We start from the raw sequence: 25,351 nt of genomic DNA on the forward strand, positions 1-25,351 counted from the left end.
GACTGTGCCTTTAAACAGCTTGTAGCTGTGGATGTATTTCAAGGCCTACCTTCGAACTCAGTGCCTCTTTGCTTGACATCATAGGAAAATCAAAATAAATCAGCCAAGACCCCAGAAAACACCATGAGACAACGCAGCCGTCATACCGCTCAGGTATGCGCGTTCTGTCTCCTAGAGATGAACGTACTTTGGTGCGAAAAGTGCAAATCAATCCCAGAACAACGGCAAAGGACCTTGTGAAGATGCTGGAGGAAACAGGTAGAAAAGTATCTACAGTGGGGAGAACAAGTATTTGATACACTGCCGATTTAGCAGGTTTTCCTACTTACAAAGCATGTAGAGGTCTGTAATTTTTATCACATCACTTCAACTGTGAGAGACGGAATCTAAAACAAAAATCCAGAAAATCACATTGTATGATTTTTAAGTAATTCATTTGCATTTTATTGCATGACATAAGTATTTGATCACCTACCAAATCAAAATCAAATCAAATCAAATTTATTTATATAGCCCTTCGTACATCAGCTGATATCTCAAAGTGCTGTACAGAAACCCAGCCTAAAACCCCAAACAGCAAACAATGCAGGTGTAAAAGCACGGTGGCTAGGAAAAACTCCCTAGAAAGGCCAAAACCTAGGAAGAAACCTAGAGAGGAACCGGGCTATGTGGGGTGGCCAGTCCTCTTCTGGCTGTGCCGGGTAGAGATTATAACAGAACATGACCAAGATGTTCAAATGTTCATAAATGACCAGCATGGTCAAATAATAATAAGGCAGAACAGTTGAAACTGGAGCAGCAGCACAGTCAGGTGGACTGGGGACAGCAAGGAGCCATCATGTCAGGTAGTCCTGGGGCACGGTCCTAGGGCTCAGGTCCTCCGAGAGAGAGAAAGAAAGAGAGAATTAGAGAGAGCATATGTGGGGTGGCCAGTCCTCTTCTGGCTGTGCCGGGTGGAGATTATAACAGAACGTGGCCAAGATGTTCAAATGTTCATAAATGACCAGCATGGTTGAATAATAGTAAGGCAGAACAGTTGAAACTGGAGCAGGAGCATGGCCAGGTGGACTGGGGACAGCAAGGAGTCCTCATGTCAGGTAGTCCTGGGACATGGTCCTAGGGCCCAGGCCAGTTGAAACTGGAGCAGCAGCATGGCCAGGTGGACTGGGGACAGCAAGGAGTCATCATGTCAGGTAGTCCTGGGGCATGGTTCTAGGGCTCAGGTCCTCCGAGAGAGAGAAAGAAAGAGAGAAGGAGAGAATTAGAGAACGCACACTTAGATTTACACAGGACACCGAATAGGACAGGAGAAGTACTCCAGATAAACAAACTGACCCTAGCCCCCCGACACATAAACTACTGCAGCATAAATACTGGAGGCTGAGACAGGAGGGGTCAGGAGACACTGTGGCCCCATCCGAGGACACCCCGGACAGGGCCAAACAGGAAGGATATAACCCCACCCACTTTGCCAAAGCACAGCCCCCACACCACTAGAGGGAAATCTTCAACCACCAACTTACCATCCTGAGACAAGGCCGAGTATAGCCCACAAAGATCTCCGACACGGTACAACCCAAGGGGGGAAACCCAGACAGGCCGACCACAACAGTGAATCAACCCACCCAGGTGACGCACCCCCCAGGGACGGCACGAGAGAGCCCCAGCAAGCCAGTGACTCAGCCCCCGTAACAGGGTTAGAGGCAGAGAATCCCAGTGGAAAAAGGGGAACCGGCCAGGCAGAGACAGCAAGGGCGGTTCGTTGCTCCAGAGCCTTTCCGTTCACCTTCCCACTCCTGGGCCAGACTACACTCAATCATATGACCCACTGAAGAGATGAGTCTTCAGTAAAGACTTAAAGGTTGAGACCGAGTTTGCGTCTCTGACATGGGTAGGCAGACCGTTCCATAAAAATGGAGCTCTATAGGAGAAAGCCCTGCCTCCAGCTGTTTGCTTAGAAATTCTAGGGACAATTAGGAGGCCTGCGTCTTGTGACCGTAGCGTACGTATAGGTATGTACGGCAGGACCAAATCAGAGAGGTAGGTAGGAGCAAGCCCATGTAATGCTTTGTAGGTTAGCAGTAAAACCTTGAAATCAGCCCTTGCTTTGACAGGAAGCCAGTGTAGAGAGGCTAGCACTGGAGTAATATGATCAAATTTTTTGGTTCTAGTCAGGATTCTAGCAGCCGTATTTAGCACTAACTGAAGTTTATTTAGTGCTTTATCCGGGTAGCCGGAAAATAGAGCATTGCAGTAGTCTAACCTAGAAGTGACAAAAGCATGGATTAATTTTTCTGCATCATTTTTGGACAGAAAGTTTCTGATTTTTGCAATGTTACGTAGATGGAAAAAAGCTGTCCTCGAAATGGTCTTGATATGTTCTTCAAAAGAGAGATCAGGGTCCAGAGTAACGCCGAGGTCCTTCACAGTTTTATTTGAGACGACTGTACAACCATTAAGATTAATTGTCAGATTCAACAGAAGATCTCTTTGTTTCTTGGGACCTAGAACAAGCATCTCTGTTTTGTCCGAGTTTAATAGTAGAAAGTTTGCAGCCATCCACTTCCTTATGTCTGAAACACATGCTTCTAGCGAGGGCAATTTTGGTGCTTCACCATGTTTCATTGAAATGTACAGCTGTGTGTCATCCGCATAGCAGTGAAAGTTTACATTATGTTTTCGAATAACATCCCCAAGAGGTAAAATATATAGTGAAAACAATAGTGGTCCTAAAACAGAACCTTGAGGAACACCGAAATGTACAGTTGATTTGTCAGAGGACAAACCATTCACAGAGACAAACTGATATCTTTCCGACAGATAAGACCTAAACCAGGCCAGAACATGTCCGTGTAGACCAATTTGGGTTTCCAATCTCTCCAAAAGAATGTGGTGATCGATGGTATCAAAAGCAGCACTAAGGTCTAGGAGCACGAGGACAGATGCAGAGCCTCGGTCCGATGCCATCAAAATGTCATTTACCACCTTCACAAGTGCCGTCTCAGTGCTATGATGGGGTCTAAAACCAGACTGAAGCATTTCGTATACATTGTTTGTCTTCAGGAAGGCAGTGAGTTGCTGCGCAACAGCCTTCTCTAAAATCTTTGAGAGGAATGGAAGATTCGATATAGGCCGATAGTTTTTTATATTTTCTGGGTCAAGGTTTGGCTTTTTCAAGAGAGGCTTTATTACTGCCACTTTTAGTGAGTTTGGTACACATCCAGTGGATAGAGAGCCGTTTATTATGTTCAACATAGGAGGGCCAAGCACAGGAAGCAGCTCTTTCAGTAGTTTAGTTGGAATAGGGTCCAGTATACAGCTTGAAGGTTTAGAGGCCATGATTATTTTCATCATTGTGTCAAGAGATATAGTACTAAAACACTTGAGCGTCTCTCTTGATCCTAGGTCCTGGCAGAGTTGTGCAGACTCAGGACAACTGAGGTTTGGAGGAATACGCAGGTTTAAAGAGGAGTCCAGTACCAACCAGTAAGAATTCCGGCTCTCACAGACCTGTTAGTGTTTCTTTAAGAAGCCCCCCTGTTCTCCACTCATTACCTGTTTGAACCTGTTTGAACTCGTTACGTGTGTAAAAGACACCTGTCCACACACTCAATCAAACAGACTCCAACCTCTCCACAATGGCCAAGACCAGCTGTGTAAGGACATCAGGGTTAAAATTGTAGACCTGCACAAGGCTGGGATGGGCTACAGGACAATAGGCAAGCAGCTTGGTGAGAAGGCAACAACTGTTGGTGCAATTATTAGAAAATGGAAGAAGATGACGGTCAATCACCATTCGTTTGGGGGTCCATGCAAGATCTCACCTCGTGGGGCATCAATGATCATGAGAAAGGTGAGGGATCAGCTCAGAACTACATGGCAGGATCTGGTCAATGACCTGAAGAGAGCTGGGACCACAGTCTCAAAGAAAACCATTAGTAACACACTATGCCGTCATGGATTAAAATCCTGCAGCGCACGCAAGGTCCCCCTGCTCAAGCCAGCGCATGTCCAGGCCCGTCTGAAGTTTACCAATGACCATCTGAATGATCCAGAGGAGGAATGGGAGAAAGTCATGTGGTCTGATGAGACAAAAATTGAGCTTTTTGGTCTAAACTACACTCGCCGTGTTTGGAGAAGAAGAAGGATGAGTACAACCCCAAGGACACCATCCCAACCGTGAAGCATGGAGGTGGAAACATCATTCTTTGGTGATGCTTTTCTGCAAAGGGGACAGGACGACTGCACCGTATTGAGGTGAGGATGGATGGGGCCATGTATCGTGAGATCTTGGCCAAAAACCTCCTTCCCTCAGTAAGAGCATTGAAGATGGGTCATGGCTGGGTCTGCCAGCATGACAACGACCCGAAACACACAGCCAGGGCAACTAAGGAGTGGCTCCGTAAGATGCATCTCAAGGTCCTGGAGTGTCCTAGCCAGTCTCCAGACCTGAACCCAATAGGATATCTTTGGAGGGAGCTGAAAGTCCGTATTGCCCAGCGACAGTCCCAAAACCTGAAGGATCTGGAGAAGGTCTGTATGGAGGAGTGGGCCAAAATCCCTGCTGCAGTTTGTGCAAACCTGGTCAAGAACTACAGGAAACGTATGATCTCTGTAATTGCAAACAAAAGGTTTCTGTACCAAATATTAAGTTCTGCTTTTCTGATGTATCAAATACTTATGTCATGCAATAAAATGCAAATTAATTACTTAAAAATCAGATAATGTGATTATTTGGATTTTTGTTTTAGATTCCGTCTCTCACAGTCGAAGTGTACCTATGATAAAAATTACAGACTTCTACATGCTTTGTAAGTAGGAAAACCTGCAAAATCGGCAGTGTATCAAATACTTGTTCTCCCCACTGTATATCCACAGTAAAACGAGTCATATATCGACATAACCTGAAAGGCTGCTCAGCAAGGAAGAAGCCACTGCTCTAAAACCGACATAAAAATCCAGAATTTGCAACAGCACACAGGGACAAAAAAAAATAGAACTGTCTGGCCATAATTACCAATGTTATGTTTGGGGAAAAAAGGGGAAGGCTTGCAAGCCGAAGAAGACCATCCCAACCGTGAAGCACGGTTGTTGCATCATCATGTTTTGGGGGTGCTTTTCTGCAAGAAGGACTGGTGCACTTCACAAAATAGATAGCATTATGAGGAGGAAAATTACGTGGATATATTGAAGCAACATCTCAAGACATCAGTCTGTAAGTTAAAGCTTGATCGCAAATGGGTCTTCCAAATGGACAATGACCCCAAGCATACTTCCAAAGTTGTGGCAAAATGGCTTAAGGACAACAAAGTTAAGGTATTGGAGGGAGCATCACAAAGCCCTAACCTCAATCCTATAGAACATTTGTGGGCAGAACTGAAAAAGTGTCTGCGAGCAAGGAGGCCTACAAAGCTGACTTAGTTACACCAGCTCTGAATGGGTCAAAATTCACCCAACTTATTGTGGGAACTGGTGAAAGGCTACCCGAAAAGTTTGACCCAAGTTTAAAAATGTAAATGCAATGCAACAAAATGCTAATTGAGCCACTGGGAATGTGATGAAAGAAATAAAAGCTGAAATAAATAATTCTCTGAACTATTATTCTGACATTTCACATTCTTAAAATAAAGTGGTGATCCTAATTGACCTGGGCAGGGATTTTTTGCTCGGATTAAATGCCAGGAATTGTGAAAAACTGAGTTTAAATGTATTTAAATGTATTTTGCTATGGTGTTTGTGAACTTTTGACTTCAACTGTATGTGTAGCGCCATGTTTGTTGCCATTATACAGTGCATTATGGGTGTGCAGGTACAGCCAACTACCGCAAAAAGAATATTGTGATATTGTCAAAATGATAAGATACAATATATCTTAAAAAATAATATCAATATGTAACCTTATGGATTTTTCAACCCATCACTACTAGATACATTTTCTGATCCTTTGATTGGATGGACAACATGTCAGTTCATACTGAAAGAGCTCTGATAGGTTGGAGGACGTTGTATGGAAGTCGTCATAATTACTGTGCAACTCTATGGAAGGGGTGAGAACCACTAGCCTCTGAGGTTTTGTATTGAATTCAATGTACCTAGAGGATGGAAAATAGCTGCCTTCGGCTTAACCATGGCACTACCCTAGAGGGTGCTGTTGTAGCTACTGTAGACCTTCATTGCAAAACAGTGTGTTTTAATCAATTATTTGGTGACGTGAATGTATTTAGTGTAGTTTTATCTAAAACATTTTTCAATATTTCACTACTTACATTTTTCTGAAATGTTCCTTCTCTGCGGATCTTTGACACACACACACACGCTTGCACACACGCATGCACACACATAAAGAGGATGTGTTTGTCCTTCTTTATCTCTATTCCTGTTTGCCTTCCATCCATGCTTCTGTAGATGATGGTTTGTGATACTGTCACATCTGATGACATGTGTCCTGTTTCATTCGCCAGGCTGGGGAGCAGGGACTGCTGGCGACTGGTGCACTGATCTGATGGGATAAAAGGGGTAATCATAGATGTCCTGCTGATAGCTTTGTCCACACTCTGTCCTTATCAAAGGCACACGGGGATGCCTGTAATGTGCACTGATCTGGTGGTTTCCGAGGAGGCGATGCTGTGTGTGTGTGTGTATGTGTGTAATTAGCCCTATATCCCTGTTTTCTGGACACATGCAGACTTACGAGAATTTGGAAAAGCAATATGGCAAATGTCCACCGGGGGCCACTATGCCTTGTGAATGGGAATAAACCTATTTTGGGACAATTGTGTCTTCAGTTTGTGTCGCAAACATAAGATTTCAGTCATGAAGATCATATTCAATCACTTCATATGAAAAACAGAGGAAAGCACAAAAAATTGTCCGAGAATCCAGTCACCCAAGTCATAGACTTTTTCTGCTACAGCATGACAAGTGGGACCGGAAAGGCTCCGTAACAGCCTCTACCCCCAAGCCATAAGACTGCTGAAGAGTTAATCAATTGGCCACCGGACTATTTACATTGACACCCCCCCATTTGTTTTGTACACTGCTGCTACTCACAATTTATTATCTATGCATAGTCACTTCACCCCTACCGACATGTACAAATTAACTCGACTAACTTGTCACATTGACTCGGTACCGGTACCCCCTGTATACAGCCTCGTTATTGTTATTTTAATGTGTTGCTTTTTATTATTTTTTACTTTAGTTTATTTGGTAAATATTTCCTTAACTCTTTCTTGAACTGCACTGTTGGTTAAGGGTTTGTAAGTAAGCATTTCACGGTAAGATCTACACTTGTATTCAGCGCATGTGACAAAATACAGTTTGATTTGATTTGCAGACGGGACAGTGATTTTGAGCGTACAGGACACCCGTGAACTGGTTGTCAATGTTTTACTGGTGTTTCGCTGGTGTGCCACCCCCTTTCCAATTCATGGCTATGCCTGTGTTCCCAAGGGTGCATCTTATGGTTGTAATGGTTAGATCCAAAGTCTTTGACCCTTGACCCTATGGAATTCTGTTGTTGCTGTCCCACAAGGATTAAGTGGGAAGTTCTCCTTAACAGACCTGGGTTCAAATACTATTTGACATCATTTTAAATACTTTATCTATGCTTAATTGAGCTTGCCTGGTGCAATGGAACCAATAGAATAGTCACAAAACTGCAACCCCGCCCCCCTGGCATTGCAGGCAGGCTAGAGCAAATGCTAAAAGAACTTGAAAGATTTCAGATAGTATTTAAACCCAGGTCTTGTCCCTTACCACTGGGTCAGAGCCCTTACACATGAGGATGAAGTAAACAAGCAGAACGTTTACCCCAGTAACCGCACACAGGAGTGACCAGGTGGGAACTGCAGACGGTAGGAGGAGAAGGTTAGAGAGGGGCGTTGCTTCAATGACCATGGCATTACACAAGTACAACTAATCTCTATCAGAGGAAGTCAACACCTAGTATTACACTGACTCAACCTCTACTCTGATGTAGTCCTAAAACTACTACACCCTTTCCTCCACGGCCCCTCATGTGATCGTGTGTTTGAGAGGGTCAGTTTGAGCAAGGCTAGTCTATTATTTTCACATTTTGACCACATAATGAGTAGTTTTTTGGGATGCAAGGGGATTTGTTGATCAGTGGTTCTGCGCCCTCCGACAGTCATGTCGTCGATCACACACACACAGAGAGTATTTCATGATTTCACAGCACTTTACGTCCACGCTATCCGCCGCCACAGAGACCAGAGAAGAGGGAGAGGCAATCCCACTGAAAGACTGGTGGGCACTTTTTCCTTTTCTTTATCAGAGCTTATAGTGGAAAGGAATACTGTCTGGAATAGAAAGGTCAAACAGTCATCACCGAGATTGTTCACTCCAACAATTGCGTTGCCCCATAAAGATAGTTATATTGTGTCCCCACTTAAAAAACGATTGAAAACTACAACGAATCGATAAAAAGTATTTGCGCCCATTCTACCCTCTTCTAGTCAAGAGCACTACGTGAACATTGTGATGTAGTAGGTGAAACATTAGTGGAAGCGTTCTGGACTTTAACACTGAAACATTTCAACACTGAGCTGGTTCATCTCGATAAGGTGACTGAGAGGAAATACCATGGGATTAGTTCTTTTTTTCATACTGTGTGTGCGCGTGCACGCGCGCGTGTGTGTGTGTGTGTGTGTGCGTGCATGCATGCATGCGAAAGAAGTGAAAGGGTGTGTGAGTGTGCATGTGTGAAAGACGCACAGGGGAGACCAGAGAGACTTAAAGCCAGGGCTAACGTGGCCCATTGATGACCATTGAGAACTTAATGAAGCAGCTTTTCTTCCCAGTCCCGCTGTGTTCTTTCTCTATAGTAGGGGGTCAGAGTCTTTTCTTTATCTTTTAGAGGAGGGCTCTTTGATTGTTGTGGCCTTGAAAGCAAAGAGTAAAAGCAATGCGTCTTCCCGGGCCTGGTCCTGGTTTATTTTGGGGAGGAAGCAAACTAGATGAGACCACCGAGCAGAAGGGATTTTCAGTCAAGAGTTTGACAGTACGGTGAGGGAGCCAGGATGGTCCGGACAGGGAAGCGGAGTTGAAACAAGCAGAAGAGTGGATATAGGGGATGCAGGGAGGGAGGGAGGGAAGAAGAGAGGGAAAGAAAAAGGGAGTTAATGAAAAATTTAAGCAACGTTAGCACAGACATGAGAGAGCACAGTTAGCTAGGGAAAACCAGGGAACGAGGGATGGGGGAGGTGAGAAAGAGGGAAGGAGTGGAGAGGAGGGAGAGTTCAAGGAATGAATGAAATTAAGAATGAAGAGAGGGGAGAGGGGGTCGAGAGAGGGGCGGGTGGCTAAGAGAGGGGGGGAGAGGGATGGAGAATAAACGGAGCCCCTTTTCTGAACACCTCCCCCTTTGCTCCCGTGGAGAGGAGCAGCCTGACCCCAAAAAGCTTTGTGAAAGTTCCCTCAGTGGAGGGAGACGGAAAGAGAGACACTGGAGAAAAGAGAGAAAGGAGAGGCACTGGGGATAAAATAAGAGTTGGGGAAAAGAGAGTGAGAGGAGGGACAAAGTTGAGTTGGAGAGGCGGAGAGAGACAGAGAGGAACATAGAGAATAGGGAACTAAATATAAACAAGAAGCAAGTGAGTTAGAGAGAGAGTGAAGGGGATCAAGTACGCATGTGAGAGAGAGATTGAGAGAGAAAGAAGGAGAGCTGCAGCAGTCACCCTCTCTGGTCTTCCCTGACGTGTCATGGATTTGCGGTGCTGGATATCCCTCCTGTTTGGACTAGTTGGGAATCCTGTGGCAGGTCTGGAATACTAGTTGGGAATCCAGTGGTCAGTCTGGAGTAGCAAGAGCAATAGCAGCATCCACCAGAAGGAAGGAAATATGCCTTCTGTGTCTCTCAGCCTGCCCGCAGCGCTAGCTGGGCAAGCCCGCACCTGGGTCTGCCTCTCCTGCATGTTCTGGGTGAGCTGTGTTTGTCTGTAAATGTGTGTGGGTGGGTTGTGAGACTGTATTGGTGTTTGTGTGTGTTTGTGGGTGTATGTGAGGGGTATGGGGATGGGAGTCTGTTTTTGTGTCATTTCTCCAGGTAAACTGGATGGACTACACTTCCCAAGGGGATTATGTAGGGTGGTCAACCCATTGAAGTGGAATGGGGGTCTGAGGGCCTGTTGGGTGGTCTGGGTGGTCTGCACTTCCAATGGGGAGTGAGGGTATTAGGGTGCTGGATTGTTGGGGGTGAGAGATGAAGAAGGGGGGAAACAGTCAGAGAAGTTGTGAGAGAGTGAGCGAGAGAGGGATGACTGTGTTCCCTTAATCTCTGAGTTGACCCATTCCTGTCATCTTTACCCTTCCCTTAAAAGCTGGTTCAGTCTGACTCTCTCTCTCTCTCTCTCTCTCTCTCTCTCTCTCTCTCTCTCTCTCTCTCTCTCTCTCTCTCTCTCTCTCTCTCTCTCTCTCTCTCTCTCTCTCTCTCTCTCTCTCTCTCTCTCTCTCTCCCTCTCTCTCTGCCTGGCCAAGACACAAAGCTATTTTTGCTCTCTCTTGTATAATTTAATCCAGCGTGTGTTTGCTCTCTGCAAGGGGTGTGTATGTGTGTGTGTGTGTGTGTGCTTTCGGACCTGTGCTGAGAATGTCCGAATGCTCAGAGGTATGGAGGCGTGTCTTTCACCTTTGTGAACGATGTGGTACCCCGTTCTTCCCATTACCCTAGTGGGTTCGATCCCCGGGACCACCCATACGTAGAATGTATGCACACATGACTGTAAGTCGCTTTGGATAAAAGCGCCTGCTAAATGGCATATATTATTATTATTATTATTATCAGTGACGTGAAATAACTGGAGAGGTGGAAACAAAGTCTCCATAGTGGCCATGTCCGCCATACTGGTAGTCTATGTTTTCAGATCGATCCATATACTTTTCGAAGAACTTAATCGAGAGAGGAGAACCACGGCGCAGCTGATTGAGATGCAACTATGATGGGATGGCCATTTGGTCTATCTCTGCTCCTCTGTCAAACTATGGTTCTGGAGAGACTTAACTGACCCCTTGATTAGTTCATCAGCATTATTCCCTTTAGGGGAGGGGGATTGTTAAAGGACCCCAAAGCCCACCAGCTAAGCTCCTAGTCACTGATTGACTGATTTTAGGAGGCTGTATAACAATGCAACTTACTTCAGGGTGAAATTCAATCAAACATCTCTCAGTAACGTTCATGAAGAATGTTGGTTTACATAACCGCTGCCAGGCACACGTCTTTTTATGAAACCTGGAAGCGTCTACCAATGAGTCTATTTATCAGTACTTCAAAGTCATTCTGTGACTTTATTTCACTATTTGAGCCATACGTTAATAAGGTATGTTTCCCGTTTTTTATTTGTTGGTAAAGTCAGGGAACGGAGTATAAGCTGAGGTGGTTTGGAGACCAAGCTCAAGAATGAGGGCCACAATGAAGATTGATGTGTTTCCAGCTGCAGAAGCAGTTACTGTCTAGTGAAGGGAGATGCAGGAAACGGACCTCCTCTATGAACCAGACTGGCGCTATCTGCTCGGCAAGCAGAAAGAGGAGGATCCTTTCCCCCCCGAAAGCCCAGAACGTCTGAACTGTCTTGGCTGAATTCAGATTTTTCGGCTACAGACAGAAACAGTTGCTTTCGGAAAATATGAAATGACGTGAAATGACAGAAGATGACAGTCAAGACGCAGGAAATGAAGTCGCAGAAGACACTGGCCAACCGGAAGGGAAAAGTGAAAAGGGGATGGCATAAGAAGGAGCGAGAGAAGACCTTGCAAGAGGACAACATCGATACCTGAAACACCAGTCTCAGGATGTTCTTCCACAATACACTTGTGAATTATTGATAAGATCCACAATGGGTTTATGGACAGTTTTCCAGAGTTTCTCAGAAAAGGCCAATGGCAAACAAATCAACTGTCCTCCAAAAAGGCTTGAAAATATGCCAAGAAACATAATCTTGTCAGTGAGGGTCATTCTTAGGTTGCATAAGTCTTTCATGAGCAAGGTGACTGGAAGAGAATACTTGTTATAAAGAGGGTACAATGTTTAAGCCCCGACACTACAGAAAAAGGACTTAACTCCGCCCAGAAGTATGATGTCACATGGGTACATTCCCTCTGCTCGACTCTATGACCCTTAGCGGTACTAATGGGAGTGGTTATAAGCCTGTGACATCATCCGTTTAAGTGCTGATAACGTATCAGAAGGTTAAGAACAAAACCTCAGATTTCAATTTATGATTGAAATTCCTTTTTAAGTGCAAAGTGTACAGATTTAAAAAGGACCTTTGGTGGTGTATTAATGGCCACTTCTACCAAAATGCAAGGGCTTATGAAGGATTTTAAAGTAAACAGTTCTTGCTGCCATGAGCCTCTGATTTAAAACAACACTACTTCAGAGTGTCACCTACAACTATAAGCCAATGCAAATATTGACCCTTGCCTAAACCTCCAAGCTGTCAAAGTTGTCAAATAGCTTAATGGAATGAATTTGTCAATCTCAGTATAGTCTTCCAGTGCCGGTCCAGAGTAGACCAGGAGAGTATAGTCTTTTAGGTCCAATCTCAGGGGGAGACCAGGACAGTATAGTCTTCTCAGTGCCGGTCCAGAGTCAGAGTCAGGGGAAGACCAGGAGAGTATAGTCTTCTCAGTGCAGGTCCAGAGTCAGAGTCAGGGGGAGACCAGGACAGTATAGTCTTCTCAGGGCAGGTCCACAGTCAGAGTCAGGGGGAGACCAGGAGAGTATAGTCTTCTCAGTGCAGGTCCAGAGTCAGAGTCAGGGGGAGACCAGGAGAGTATAGTCTTCTCAGTGCAGGTCCAGAGTCAGAGTCAGGGGGAGACCAGGACAGTATAATCTTCTCAGTGCAGGTCCAGAGTCAGAGTCAGGGGGAGACCAGGACAGTATAGTCTTCTCAGTGCAGGTCCAGAGTCAGAGTCAAGGGGAGACAAGGAGAGTATAGTCTTCTCAGTGCAGGTCCAGAGTCAGAGTCAGGGGAAGACCAGGACAGTATAGTCTTCTCAGTGCAGGTCCAGAGTCAGAGTCAGGCTCATGCTGGGGTGTTGTCGTGGTCAGTATCTCAAAGGCCCCAGTCTGGGGTAAACACTTGTCAGAAACCTAATTCTAGATACGGTGCTTAGTGGGTTGGTTGAGGATTTTTATTTCCTACATCTTTAACACCATCTCTTTAATTTTAATCTATTCCCCTCTCTGCTCATTTACCCCAGTCTCCCCCTCTTTCTATCTCTTTGTCCTGCAGCTGGTTTGCCCCCCCCCTCAGTTCCTATAGGATTACCTGTGATTTGAGTGAAAGAGAGTTGCACATGTGGGGCCCCTTTGAAATATGGCAGCGTTTCTGTAATTGCAACATCTGGCTATACGTTGCCCCAATGCTTTGCAGACATAATGGATTTGCCATGCAGTCCCTTTTCCGGCATGCCTCCTCCATTTCATCATTCCCAATCGCGTTCAATTGGACACATGCTTTATCTCGGAGTTCCACTCTGTGTGTGGTGTACGTTCCATTAGTTCAGGGTGCAGCAAGGGAGCGGAACAGTGAAACTCTGAGCGGCGTTCCGAAGTGTAGACCACCACTCCTTCTCACTACATAAAAGGGTGTTTAAGATTGGCCCTCAGCCTTCCGTGGCCCTCTCGCCATCTCCGCATGGATTGGAACTCCAATCTGGAATGGCTCTATGTTCCTGTCCCAGCTTGTTGTTTAAATCAAGTCAACATTTATTGGTTGTGTACACAGGTTTGCAGATGTTATAACAGGAGCAGTGAAATGCTTGTTTCTAGATTCAACAATGCAGTAGAATGTCTCGCAAATACAATACAAATACACAAATAATCAAAACATCTAAACAAGAAATCAAGAAATGACAGAGCGGGACAATTAACAATTTAGAGTATATTTCTATAGTGAGCATGTGTCAGAATCCAGCATATAAATAACTGGTGTGTATAAACAGTATATCATTTGGAAAGAAAATGGTATGTACAGTAGTAGGTATATTAGGATGGGGTATGTTGAGAATACAGTAAATACATACACAGTGAGTAAACAACCGTATATAAACAGAATATGAGGTGGTCAGCTTTTCAATTACTATATAAACTCAGCAAAGAAGGAAACGTCCTCTCACTGTCAACTGCGTTTATTTTCTGCAAACTTAACATGTGCAAATATTTGTATGAACATAACAAGATTCAACAACTGAGACATGAACTGAACAAGTTCCACAGACTTGTGACGAACAGAAATGGAATAATGTGTATTAAGTAAAGCAGTAAAGCAGTACATACAACAACACAGATTTACACATGGAATAAACAAACATACAGTCAATAATACAGTAGAAAAAGTCTATATACAGTATGTGCAAATGAGGTAAGATAAGGGAGGTAAGGCAATAAATAGGCCATGGTGGCGAAGTAATTACAATATAGCAGTTAAACACTGGAATGGTAGATGTGCAGAAGATGAATGTGCAAGTGGAGATACTGGGGTGGGTGGGGGGGTCAAAATCAAAGTAACAGTCAGTATCTGGTGTGGCCACCTGCTGCATTAAGTACGGCAGTGCATCTCCTCCTCATGGACAGCACCAGATGTGCCAGTTCTTGCCCCACTCTACCACCAAGGCACCTGCAAGTTTCTGGGGGGAATAGCCCTCACCCTCCGATCCAACAGGTCCCAGACATGCTGTCAGAACACTGACATTCCTGTCTTGCAGGAAATCACACACAGAATGAGCAGTATGACTGGTGGCATTGCTGGAGGGTCATGTCAGGATGAGCCTGTCGGAAGGGTACCATATGAGGGAGGAGGATGTCTTCGCTGTAACGCACAGCATTGAGATTGCCTGCAATGACAACAAGCTCAGTCCGATGATCCTGTGACACACCGCCCCAGACCATGGTGGACCCTCCATCTCCAAATCGATCTTGCTCCAGAATACAGGCCTCGGTGTAACGTTCATTCCTTCAACGATAAACGCAAATCTGACTTTCACCCCTGGTGAGACAAAACTGCAACTCATCAGTGAAGAGCACTTTTGGCCAGTCCTGTCTAATCCAGCGATGGTGGGTTTGTGCCGATAGGCGATGTGATGTCTGGTGAGGACCTGCCTTACAACAGGCCTACAATCCCTCAGTCAAGCATCTCACAGCCTATTGCGGACAGTCTGAGCACTGATAGAGGGATTGTGAGTTCCTTGTGTAACTCGGGCAGTGGTTGTTGCAATCCTGTACCTGTCCCGCAGGTGTGATGTTCGGATGTAACGATCCTGTGCAGGTGTTGTTACATGTGGTCTGCCACTGCGAGGACGATCAGCTGTCCGTCTTGTCTCCCTCTAGCGCTGTCTTAGGCGTCTCACAGTACGGACATTGCAATTTATTGCCCTGGCCACATCTGCAGTCCTCATGCCTCCTTGCAGCATGCCTAAGGCCCGTTCCCGCAGATGAGTAGGGACCCTGGGCATCTTTCTTTTGGTGTAGAAAGGCCTCTTTTGTGTCCTAAGTTTTCATAACTGTGACCTTAATTGCTTACCGTGTGTAAACTGTTAGTGTCTTAACGATCGTTCCACAGGTGCATGTTCATTAATTGTTTATGGTTCATTGAACAAGCATGGGAAACAGTGTTTAAACCCTTTACATTGAAGATCTGTTAAGTTATTTGGATTTTTACGATTTATCTTTGAAAGACAGGGTCTGGAAAAAGGTCAGTTTCTTTTTTTTGCTGAGTTTACAGTGGGCATTTGTCTCAAGGTGCAGGGCTGAGTACTGGGCAGGTAATCGGCTAGTGATGCTTTTCAACAATCTGGTGGCCTGGAGATATAAGCTGTTTTTCAGTCTCTCAGTCCTGGCTGTGATGCATCTGTCCTGTTACATCTCTGTCTGCCAGAAGGTAGGAGAATGAATATACCATGGCTCGGATGGCTGAGGTACTTGATGTCCTTCTTGGCCTTCCTTTGAAACAGAGTGCTGTAAATGTCCAGGAGGGCAGGCAGCGTGCCCCCGTTAATAAGTTGGGCTGACCGCACCACCCTCTGGAGAGCCATGTGGTTGAGAGCGGTCCAGTTGTCGTGCCAGGTAGAAATTCAGCCCGACAGTCTGCTCTCAATATTCATCTGTAGAAGTTTGTGAGGGTCTTAGGGGCCATGTCGATTTTGTTTCAGCCGTCTGTGGTTGTTGAGGCGCTGTTCCGCCTTTATTCACCACGGTGTCGGTGTGGCAAGACCATTTCACGTCCTCAGTGATGTTCATGCCAAGGAACTTGAAGCTTTTGACCCTATCCACTGCGGCCCTCTCCTCTGTCTCCTGTTGTCCACGATCAGGTCCTTTGTTTGTTTTACATTGAGTGAGAGGTTATTATCCTGGCACAACTCCACCTTTGGTCTAACCTTCTCTATGTAGGCTGTCTGGTCGTTGTTGGTAATCAGGTCTACTGTTGTGTTGTCAGAAAACTTGTTGATTGAGTTGGAGTTGTGCGTAGCCGTGCAGTCTTGGGTGAACAGGGAGTACAGGAGGGGGCTGAGCACACATCCCTGGGGGACCCTCGTGTTGAGGATCAGCGTGACGGAGGTGTTGTTGCCTACCATCTCCACCTGGGGTTGGCAAGTGGGGACAACAGACTGGCATAGGGAGAGGTTGAATATGTCCGTAAACACTCCAGCCAGGGGGTGTAAATTGATTTTGCTAGTCGCTCTCACACAGATATCATATTAAAAACTGTGCTGTCTCTGCTGCCAAGAGGGGGGCTGCTAAAATGTTTTGCTCGCAAGGTGTGGGGGCAACATTTTGTTTAGGGCCCCCAAAAGGCTAGGATAGGCTCTGACTGAATATGTGGGTATGGATACGGGTACGCAGACCCGCGGGCCACTGCGGCCCTTATGATGAGTTCAGATTTTCTTGTGAGCCCCACCCCCATCAAAGTTGCCCGTCCCTGCTCTGGCTGGAAGACCTGTATTGGGTTTGTCACATTTTCTTGTGGGAAAGAGATACTCTGATCAATAGGAAAGAACATCTGTCTTCCAGTTCCATAATATATCCTGTTTTGGGGATTCAATATTGCCTTAGTTAGCGGTTTGACTAGTTTTTTCCCTTATGCGGGTCCTCTTTTCTCTGATTTTGTTTTGTAATATGGCTTCAATGTTGTATTGGATCAATAGCAGAAGTAAGTGCTCTGATGAGACAGGCTGATAGTTTGTGACAACCCTCAGAAAAAATGTGGAGGATTGGGTCCACACATGCTGCCACAGAAAACAATCCAGATGTTTGTAGAGTCCTGCCATCCCCTACTCTCCATAGATGGTTCATGTCACTCATCAACAACTGTTTTGAGCGTTGGCTGAGTTCCCGAACACTGGCTTTAATATGGGGAGCTTTTGATGTTCCTCTTGTGGCTTTAACTATTTAACCTTTCCCAGGTTTATTTCTGGCTTAGTTGTTTTGTTTCACTTGGGGTTACCCATAGTTTGTCATAGAAACAGACCATGATCCTTCAGAGAGAGCCTGATCACCAGCATAAATCATTCCCCAATAAACAAAATCCCTTGTGGCTATGGAGACTAAATAGCACCACATTATTAAGATCACTAGCGAGGACTTCAGTTGAGTTTGGTCTCCCTTTATGAGTGCAGTGAGATCGAGGCAGGCAATTGAGGTGAATAAGCCATTTATGAAGTGTTATGGAATTCTCTGCAGGTCTGAGCTGCGTCCAGTCTGCTACGGGATTTGACTGAGTAGCCTGGAGACTAGAGTTGCATGTGAGAAGACTCCTACCTTATATTTAGCATTATCAGATAAGGTTATACTCTTTTGGTCGTCTCTTGCTAAAACGGGTCAAGTTTGCTTGCATAAGATAGATTGAGTGATAGAGTGCAGGCTATGGCCAAATACTATTTTGGTCAGTGGGCAGTTATCCTTTGAGCACTATGTGCTTAGTACATTCAGGGGCCGGCTGCCCAGGACCAGGTAAAGCATATTCCTGGACAAAAAAATCACATTCTCCACTGAGCATGCATTCTGTGAATGACAGTTCTTAAAATATGCTTCTTTGCGGAAAGGCTCGGCTTGAGCCCACTTGCGTAAACATTTTTACATTCAGCACCACAGTTTTACATTCCAGAATTTACATGCATTGCTTTGAGAAACACAGTATGGTATTTCAACATGCTCCACAGCCATTTTTCTCTGTAGACTGTGGAATTCAACTGAAAGAGAGTTCAATAAAGCCTTGCAGGTGACATCACTCATAGACGGGGTTGGTTAGGCTGGACCTGATTCCAGTGGAGGTCAGGATTCATCGAACAGGAAGTGAGACATGTCTGTGGGGCGAGACATAAATGAGAGCCGAGAGTCCAGACCTCCTCCATCCTCCCCAGCATCTACCTCTGCAATCCCGCAATCATTCACAACTCATCACAAACTGGCCTTGGCTACATACCATAGGCTACTGAGCTTATATGTGTTTGTAGGTGTGTGTATGTGTGTGTGTGTGTGTGCGTGCGTGCGTGTGTGTGTGTTAAAACAAATGGACTGCTATGTGTGAGTCAATATGAAGGTTCACGCATTCCTGTATTGTTCCTGTATTGTGAGGGATTTTGGCCTCAGTTTTGATCCCTTGTTGCATCTATAAACTCCACGTTCTGGCTTGCTTGTGAACACTGCCTTCACCGTATATGGCCATGTTGAGCTTCTGATACAGTCAGCACCTGAATCAAGTGTGAGCCATGCCAGAACATTTCAACATGAATACTCGCCCAATAGACCTCCACTGCCGTGACGAGCTGTAAATTCTAAGGCTCTTTCTCAATTGTCCAAAAGTCCCCCCCCCCCCCCCCCCCAGCTCGTTCCCATTATCTCATTTCCTTCTTCTAGAGAATGCTCAAAAGGTAAAAACAATGTGGTGGAATCTCATCATTCGGCTTTCCTACTCTTGATCAGGTATTCTCAGAACAGTGCAGATGAAGAAGAGGAGAATAGGACAGATCTTTAGACAATTGAGAAAGAGCCCCAAGTTTGTTTTTCCTTGCTTGATAAAGCTCTTCAGCTCCCATTATTGATGCCTCTCTTCCCCTAACCAGTAGTAAATTATTGGGCTAGTCTGCTGACAGCCAGGGATTTTACACCCTGATAACAACAACAGCAATGATACAGGTGTGTCTGAGGCTGGGCGAGGTGCCCACTAGCTGAATACAGTAGTCTGCCAGATCCTCCCATGCTGCCAGCATCCAAGGAGGCATTGTCTGACCGACTTATGGGGGGGGGGGTGTAGCAAAAACAATGGCTTCTGCATCCGTCAGTTACAACATTACTCTTTGCAGCCAATCTGAAGCGACCATGATTCATGCCCGTAGCTTTATCATCAATGTTTTCATTTGAGGAGCTCTGTTGCCACAAAACAGAAAGACCATGTTGTGTTTCAGTGTCTGCTTCTTGAGATAAAACAGCCTTTTTTATCTCCTGTGTGGAATTTGTTACGAGTGCAGAAATGAGACCACTGTGTAAGATACATGTGTAACTTCATTATTTATGATGGGATATAAGAGAGACTAAGTCCCACAGGGGTGTGTGTGCCTTTATGAGGCGTATAGTGAGGTGGTTGTTCTCCGCGGGATGACCGTTAGGCCTGTGTACTATAACAAGTTGTGGAGCAGGCCGTGGTTTATGTCACCACCACCCACTCCATTATGTGCAAAGGTCTGTGTCAGTTTAAAGAAAGTACTTTCGGGGTTATGAAGCCTCATCAATTGTCAATCATCAAGCCAAATTGTAGCACTGGTGAAAGCATGCATGCTGTCTTTTCTGGGCAAAGAGCTCATTTCTGATGATGAACTTGGTTACTTTAAACTGAGCATGGATTTGGACCATTAAAGCGGGCTGCTTGCGGGAAGAGGTTTTTGGGACGTGCTTCACCAGTGTTGCTCAATTTCTGACATTTATTTTCATTTGCTGCAATGTCTCTACGACTTCTGGGAGAAAATTATGTTCTGGTTTTGCGAAACAAGTGCCGACTACGCCAAACGAATTAGGTGATGTCATTCAATATCAAGTCCAATTATACTGCTTTTCGTGCATGGTTATGATTAAATAATGGTTCAAGAATTCAAAACAAAAGCTATGACATGCCATTTTAATAGTGTAATGGCCTTACTCCCTGCTCTCTCTTCTCTCAACTTAATCATCATAGTCTCTTTATCCTTGTGGAATGTTCCGAAATAAGTCTTTATTTTATCTCAGCATTGCACTAAATTTGAGTTGGGAAAGCACCAGGAAATGTTTTCTTTTTTCTTGTAGAGCTTGTAAATGCCAGGATGCCGCTACGTACTTTTTTTTTGAGTGTGGCTGAGTTCCAAAAGGGTTGTTTTGGCAGTCCCCATAGGATAACCCTTTTTGGTTCCAGGAAGAACACTTTTTTGGTTCCAGATAGAACTATTTTGGGTTCCATGTAGAACCTTCTGGGGAAATGGTTCTACATGGAACTCAATAGGGCTTTACCTGGAACCAAAATAGTTTTACCTGGAACCAAAAAAAGTTCTTCAACGGGTTATCATTTGCCGAAGAGTGTGGGTTGCTATTTCTCCCAGGTCGGGACTGGACGACGTGACCGGAAGCCACTGTATCCAGTCTGCCTCCGGGGGTGGAACATACTTGAGTTAACCATCCCTGCAGATACCTGCAGACTGAGAACCAAAGCATTGTTATTGATCAAAGTCATTGTTCTGTTTAGAAGTTGGGTTTCAGTGAGTTTAGTTGAGAGACTTTCAGCTTTCTTTTCATGTTATACCTTGTTAATGACTTCAGTTCAGACTATAGATTTGTTGTTGTCTAAATGGATATAGACCTAAAGTGGTGTTTATCTTAAGCTGTTGTGGGTTGACACTGAATTAACTCTGGTAGTGAGATGTGGTGTGTTTGCATAGTGTAAAGTACAATTTTACAGACATTTGTGACTCATAAATGTAACATGTTTATGCCAGATTTATGCACTCTATTACTGCATACTGACTTTCACATACAACCGCTGTTTACATGGGCTCCCGAGTGGCGCAGCGGTCTAAGTCACTGCATCTCAGTGCTAGAGGCGTCACTACAGATCCTGGTTTGATTCCAGGCTGTATCACAACCGATCGTGATTGGAAGTCTCATCTGGCGATGCACAATTGGCTCAGCATCACCAGGATAGGCAGTCATTGTAAATAAGAATTTGTTCTTAACTGACTAGCCTAGTTGAATTAAGGTTAAATAAATAAACATTAGTGGATTGAGACTAGATTCAAAGTCTTTACTTAATGCTTCTCTCCCTCCATTCTGTTGATTAGCATGTGAAAAAATGGATGATTTTCTCTCTTCACTTCTGGATGACTGAGTCATTTTCTCCCTGGGATCCACCTCACTGAGATGGAAATGCATGTTGAGAGAAAGAGAGGGAGCGAGAGAGGGAAAGATTGGAATGCCTGAGGTGCATTTCTCCCTAAATGAAATCAGGTGACCGTCCATTGTGAGGCCGGTGGATGGAGGAAAGGAGAGTCATAGAGGAGGAGGAGATGAGAGAAAGAAAAGGTCAAATTCCTCCCTTCATCAAATCAAATTGTATTTGTCACATGCACAGAATACAACAGGTGTAGACCTTACAGTGAAATGCTTAATTACAAGCCCTACGGGATCGGTGTCCCTAAACAGGGACGGTTGTTGCTACGGTGCGCTAATGTGACTAGAATGACATTGTATACAACAGCCAACTTTCTGGGACACAGACATGTCTAGTATGGGCAGAAAGCGTAAATTCTTGTTAATCTGACTGCAATTGTGTCCAATTAACAGTAGCTTTTACAATGAAAAATGCTATTGTTTGAGGAGAGTGCACAATAACAAAGAACTTTTATCACAGCAACTGGTTTGATACATTCACCTCTGAAGATAAATAATGTACTTACATTCAGTAATCTTGCTCCGACTTGTCATCCTGAGGGTCCCAGAGATAAAATGTAGCATAGTTGTATTTGATCAAATCAATGTTTATCTTCAATTTTAGGAACTGGGGTTTACAGTTTGACCCAACTGCTGTCTCTGACTCCACACCCACCAGGCCCGGCCATCTAGATATGTGAAAGTTAGTGTATAAGCTAATGATCCATCATGTATGACATTCCTGGGAGTGTATAAACGTTTATTTTTTATTACCATAGCATTTTTTACTTGATATTGCAGTAATGTAATTCTTCACGAGATAAGTCTGAAACTGTGCACACACACTGCTGCCACCTGATGGCCAAATTTAAATTATACCTATACTCCTATCTGGCCTTTCTCTTGCATTTTAAAAAAAAATATATAGAAAACACATGTTTCTTTGTTTATATTATCTTTTACCAGATCTAATGTGTTATATTCTCCTACATTAATTTCACATTTCCACAAACTTCAAAGTGTTTCCTTTCAAATGGTATCAAGAATTTGCATGTCCTTGCTTCAGTTACTGAGCTACAGGCAGTTAGATTTGGGTATGTAATTTTAGGTTAAAAAAAAACTTAAGAGGTTAAAGTTTTGAGAGTGTTAATTAAAAAACTATTTACTAAAATAAACAAGTTAAAAATAAGAAAAATTGAAAAAGAACAAATAATTAAAGGGCAACAATATAATAACAGTAGTGAGGCTATATACACAGGGTACTGGTACAGAGTCAATGTGCGGGGGCACAGGTTAGTTGAGGTAATAGATGTAATATGTGCATGTACAGTGCCTTGCAAAAGTATTCATCCCCCTTGGCGTTTTTCCTATTTTGTTGCATTTTATGGCATACTGGAACGGTCGTCGTATGAAGAAGGTGTGGACCAAAGCGCGTGGTAAGTGTTCATGTTATTTTTGATGTAAACTGAACACAAAACAAAATAACAAAGAGAATGAATGAAAACAAAACAGTCCTGTCAGGTGCAGAAACAGAAAACAACTACGCACAACCCATAGTGGGAAAACAGGCTGCCTAAGTATGGTTCTCAATCAGAGCCAACGATAAACAGCTGCCTCTGATTGGGAACCATACCAGGCCAAACACAGAAATACAAAAACATAGAACAACACATAGAATTCCCACCCCAACTCACATCCTGACCAAACTAAAATAGAGACATAAAAAAGGAACCATGGTCAGGACATGACACATACACAAATGAGTCCCAATTGGTGAAGTGAATTTTTTTTAAATCACTTGTTTCAAAATATTCTACAAAATAAAAAATGGAAAAGTAGCGCGTGCACATGTATTCACACACTTTGTTATGAAGCCACTAAATAAGATCTGGTGTAACCAATTACCATCAGAAGTCACACAATTAGTTAAATAAAGTCCACCTGTGTGCAATCTAAGTCTCACATGATCTGTCACATGAGCTCAGTAAATATACACCTGTTCTGAAAGGCACCAGAGTCTGCAACACCACTAAGCAAGGGGCAACACCAAGCAAGAGGCACCATGAAGACCAAGGAGCTCTCGAAACAGGTCAGAGACAAAGTACAGATCAGGTTTGGGTTATAAAAAAATATCAGAAACTTTCAACATACCACGGAGCACTATTAAATCATTTTCTTTTAAATGGAAAGAATATGGCACCACAACAAACCTGCCAAGAGACGGCCGCCCACCAAAACTCACGGACCAGGCAAGGAGGGCAAACCCAACACCTCTCATCACCCCGAGAATACCATCCCCATAGTGAAGCATGGTGGTGGCAGCATCATGCCGTGGGGATGTTTTTCCATCAGCAGGGACTGGGAAACTGGTCAGAATTGAAGGAATGATGGATGGCGCTAAACAGGGAAATTCTTGAGGGAAACCTGTTTCAGTCTTCCAGAGATTTGAGACTGGTTCATCTTCTAGCAGGACAATGACTCTAAGCATACTGCTAAAACAACACTTGAGTGGTTTAAGGGGAAACATTTAAATGTCTAGGAATGACCTAGTCAAAGCCCAGACCTCAATCCAATTGAGAGTCTGTGGTATGACTTAAAGATTGCTGTATACCAGTGGAACCCATCCAACTTGAAGGAGCTGGAGCAGCTTTGCCTTGAAGAATAGGCAGAAAATAGCAGTGGCTAGATGTGCCAAGTTTATAGAGACATGCCCCAAGAGACTTGCAGTTGTAATTGCTGCAAAAGGTGGACGCTCAAGTTTTCTGCATTTTGCATCTCCAAAGTGGTAGACATGTTGTGTAAATCAAATGATACAAACACCCCCCCAAAACACAATTTTAATTCCAGGTTGTAAGGCAAGAAATTAGGAAAAATGCCAGTGGGGTGAATACTTTCGCAAGCCACTGTATGTGTGTACGGTCACTGTGGGGACAACATCATTGATTCACTTGTTGATGAAGCCAGTGACTGATGTGGCCAGTGACTCAATGCCATCGAAAGAATCCTGGAACATATTCCAGTCTGTGCTAGCAAAACAGTCCTGTAGCTTAGCATCTGCGTCATCTGACCACTTCCTTATTGAGCAAGTCACTGGTACTTCCTGCTTTAGTTTTTGCTTGTAAGCAGGAATCAGGAGGATAGAGTTATAGTCAGATTTGGTGGGCGAGGGATAGATTTTTACAAAATCTCTGTGTGTGGAGTAAAGGTGATCTAGAGTTTTTTTCCTCTGGTTGCACATGTAATATGCTGGTAGAAATGAGGTAAAACGGATTTAAGATTCCCTGCATTAATGTCCCTGGCCACTAGGAGCGCCGCCTCTGGATGAGCATTTTCTTGTTTGCTTATGGCCTTATACAGCTCGTTGAGTGCAGTCTTAGTGCCAGCATCTGTTTGTGGACAGCAAAGAAAATATAGATGAAAACTTTCTTGGTAAATAGTGTGGTCTACAGCTTATCATGAGACACTCTACCTCAGGCAAGCAAAACCTTGAGACTTATATTTCGTGCTCCAGCTGTCATTTATAAATAGACCGAGATCGCCACCCCTTTGTCTTACTGGAGGCAGCTTTTTTATCTTGCCGAAAACCTAGCCAGCTGTTACGAGCCCTACTTTTTACAACCTTTTGTATGAAACAAAGGATCGATGATGAAGATGAGATCTGGGCATCTGAGTGCATCTAGAGACACAACAATGAGGCTGGTGGACACAAAACCAACTCTTCTCGTGTGTTTGCGGAGAGAGTTTATCTTCCCTAGCCTCTGAAACTGCTGCTCAGTGCCTCGTAGTCCCACGTGCATCATGAATTATTAAATCTGGTCTTTGTATAGCAGATGCCTCACAGGCAACGGACAGGACTTTTTTCCATTCCACATTTCACGCACTTTTCCATTTTCACTGGGTTGTAAATGTACAGATTTAAACAAGTGTTTACTACTTACATAACGG

The 25,351-nt window shown here is 44.3% G+C and overlaps 1 protein-coding gene across 7 annotated transcripts in view; it reads left to right on the plus strand.

The window, feature by feature from the left end:
• LOC124043712 (tensin-1-like) overlaps positions 1-25,351 on the plus strand; it is a 307,339-nt gene that overhangs the window by 74,898 nt on the left and 207,090 nt on the right. The window contains exon 1 of one of the 7 annotated variants that reach the window (XM_046362602.1): positions 9,476-9,942. The exons of the other annotated variants lie outside the window; for them this stretch is intronic. Within the exon in view, the coding sequence (XP_046218558.1) occupies positions 9,862-9,942 (81 nt within the window). The 5' untranslated portion in view covers positions 9,476-9,861. Of the gene's footprint in view, positions 1-9,475; positions 9,943-25,351 lie in introns of those variants that run through there. 7 annotated transcript variants of the gene reach the window in all.

Source organism: Oncorhynchus gorbuscha, linkage group LG01, assembly GCF_021184085.1.
Source record: "Oncorhynchus gorbuscha isolate QuinsamMale2020 ecotype Even-year linkage group LG01, OgorEven_v1.0, whole genome shotgun sequence".
Lineage (NCBI taxonomy): Eukaryota > Metazoa > Chordata > Actinopteri > Salmoniformes > Salmonidae > Oncorhynchus > Oncorhynchus gorbuscha.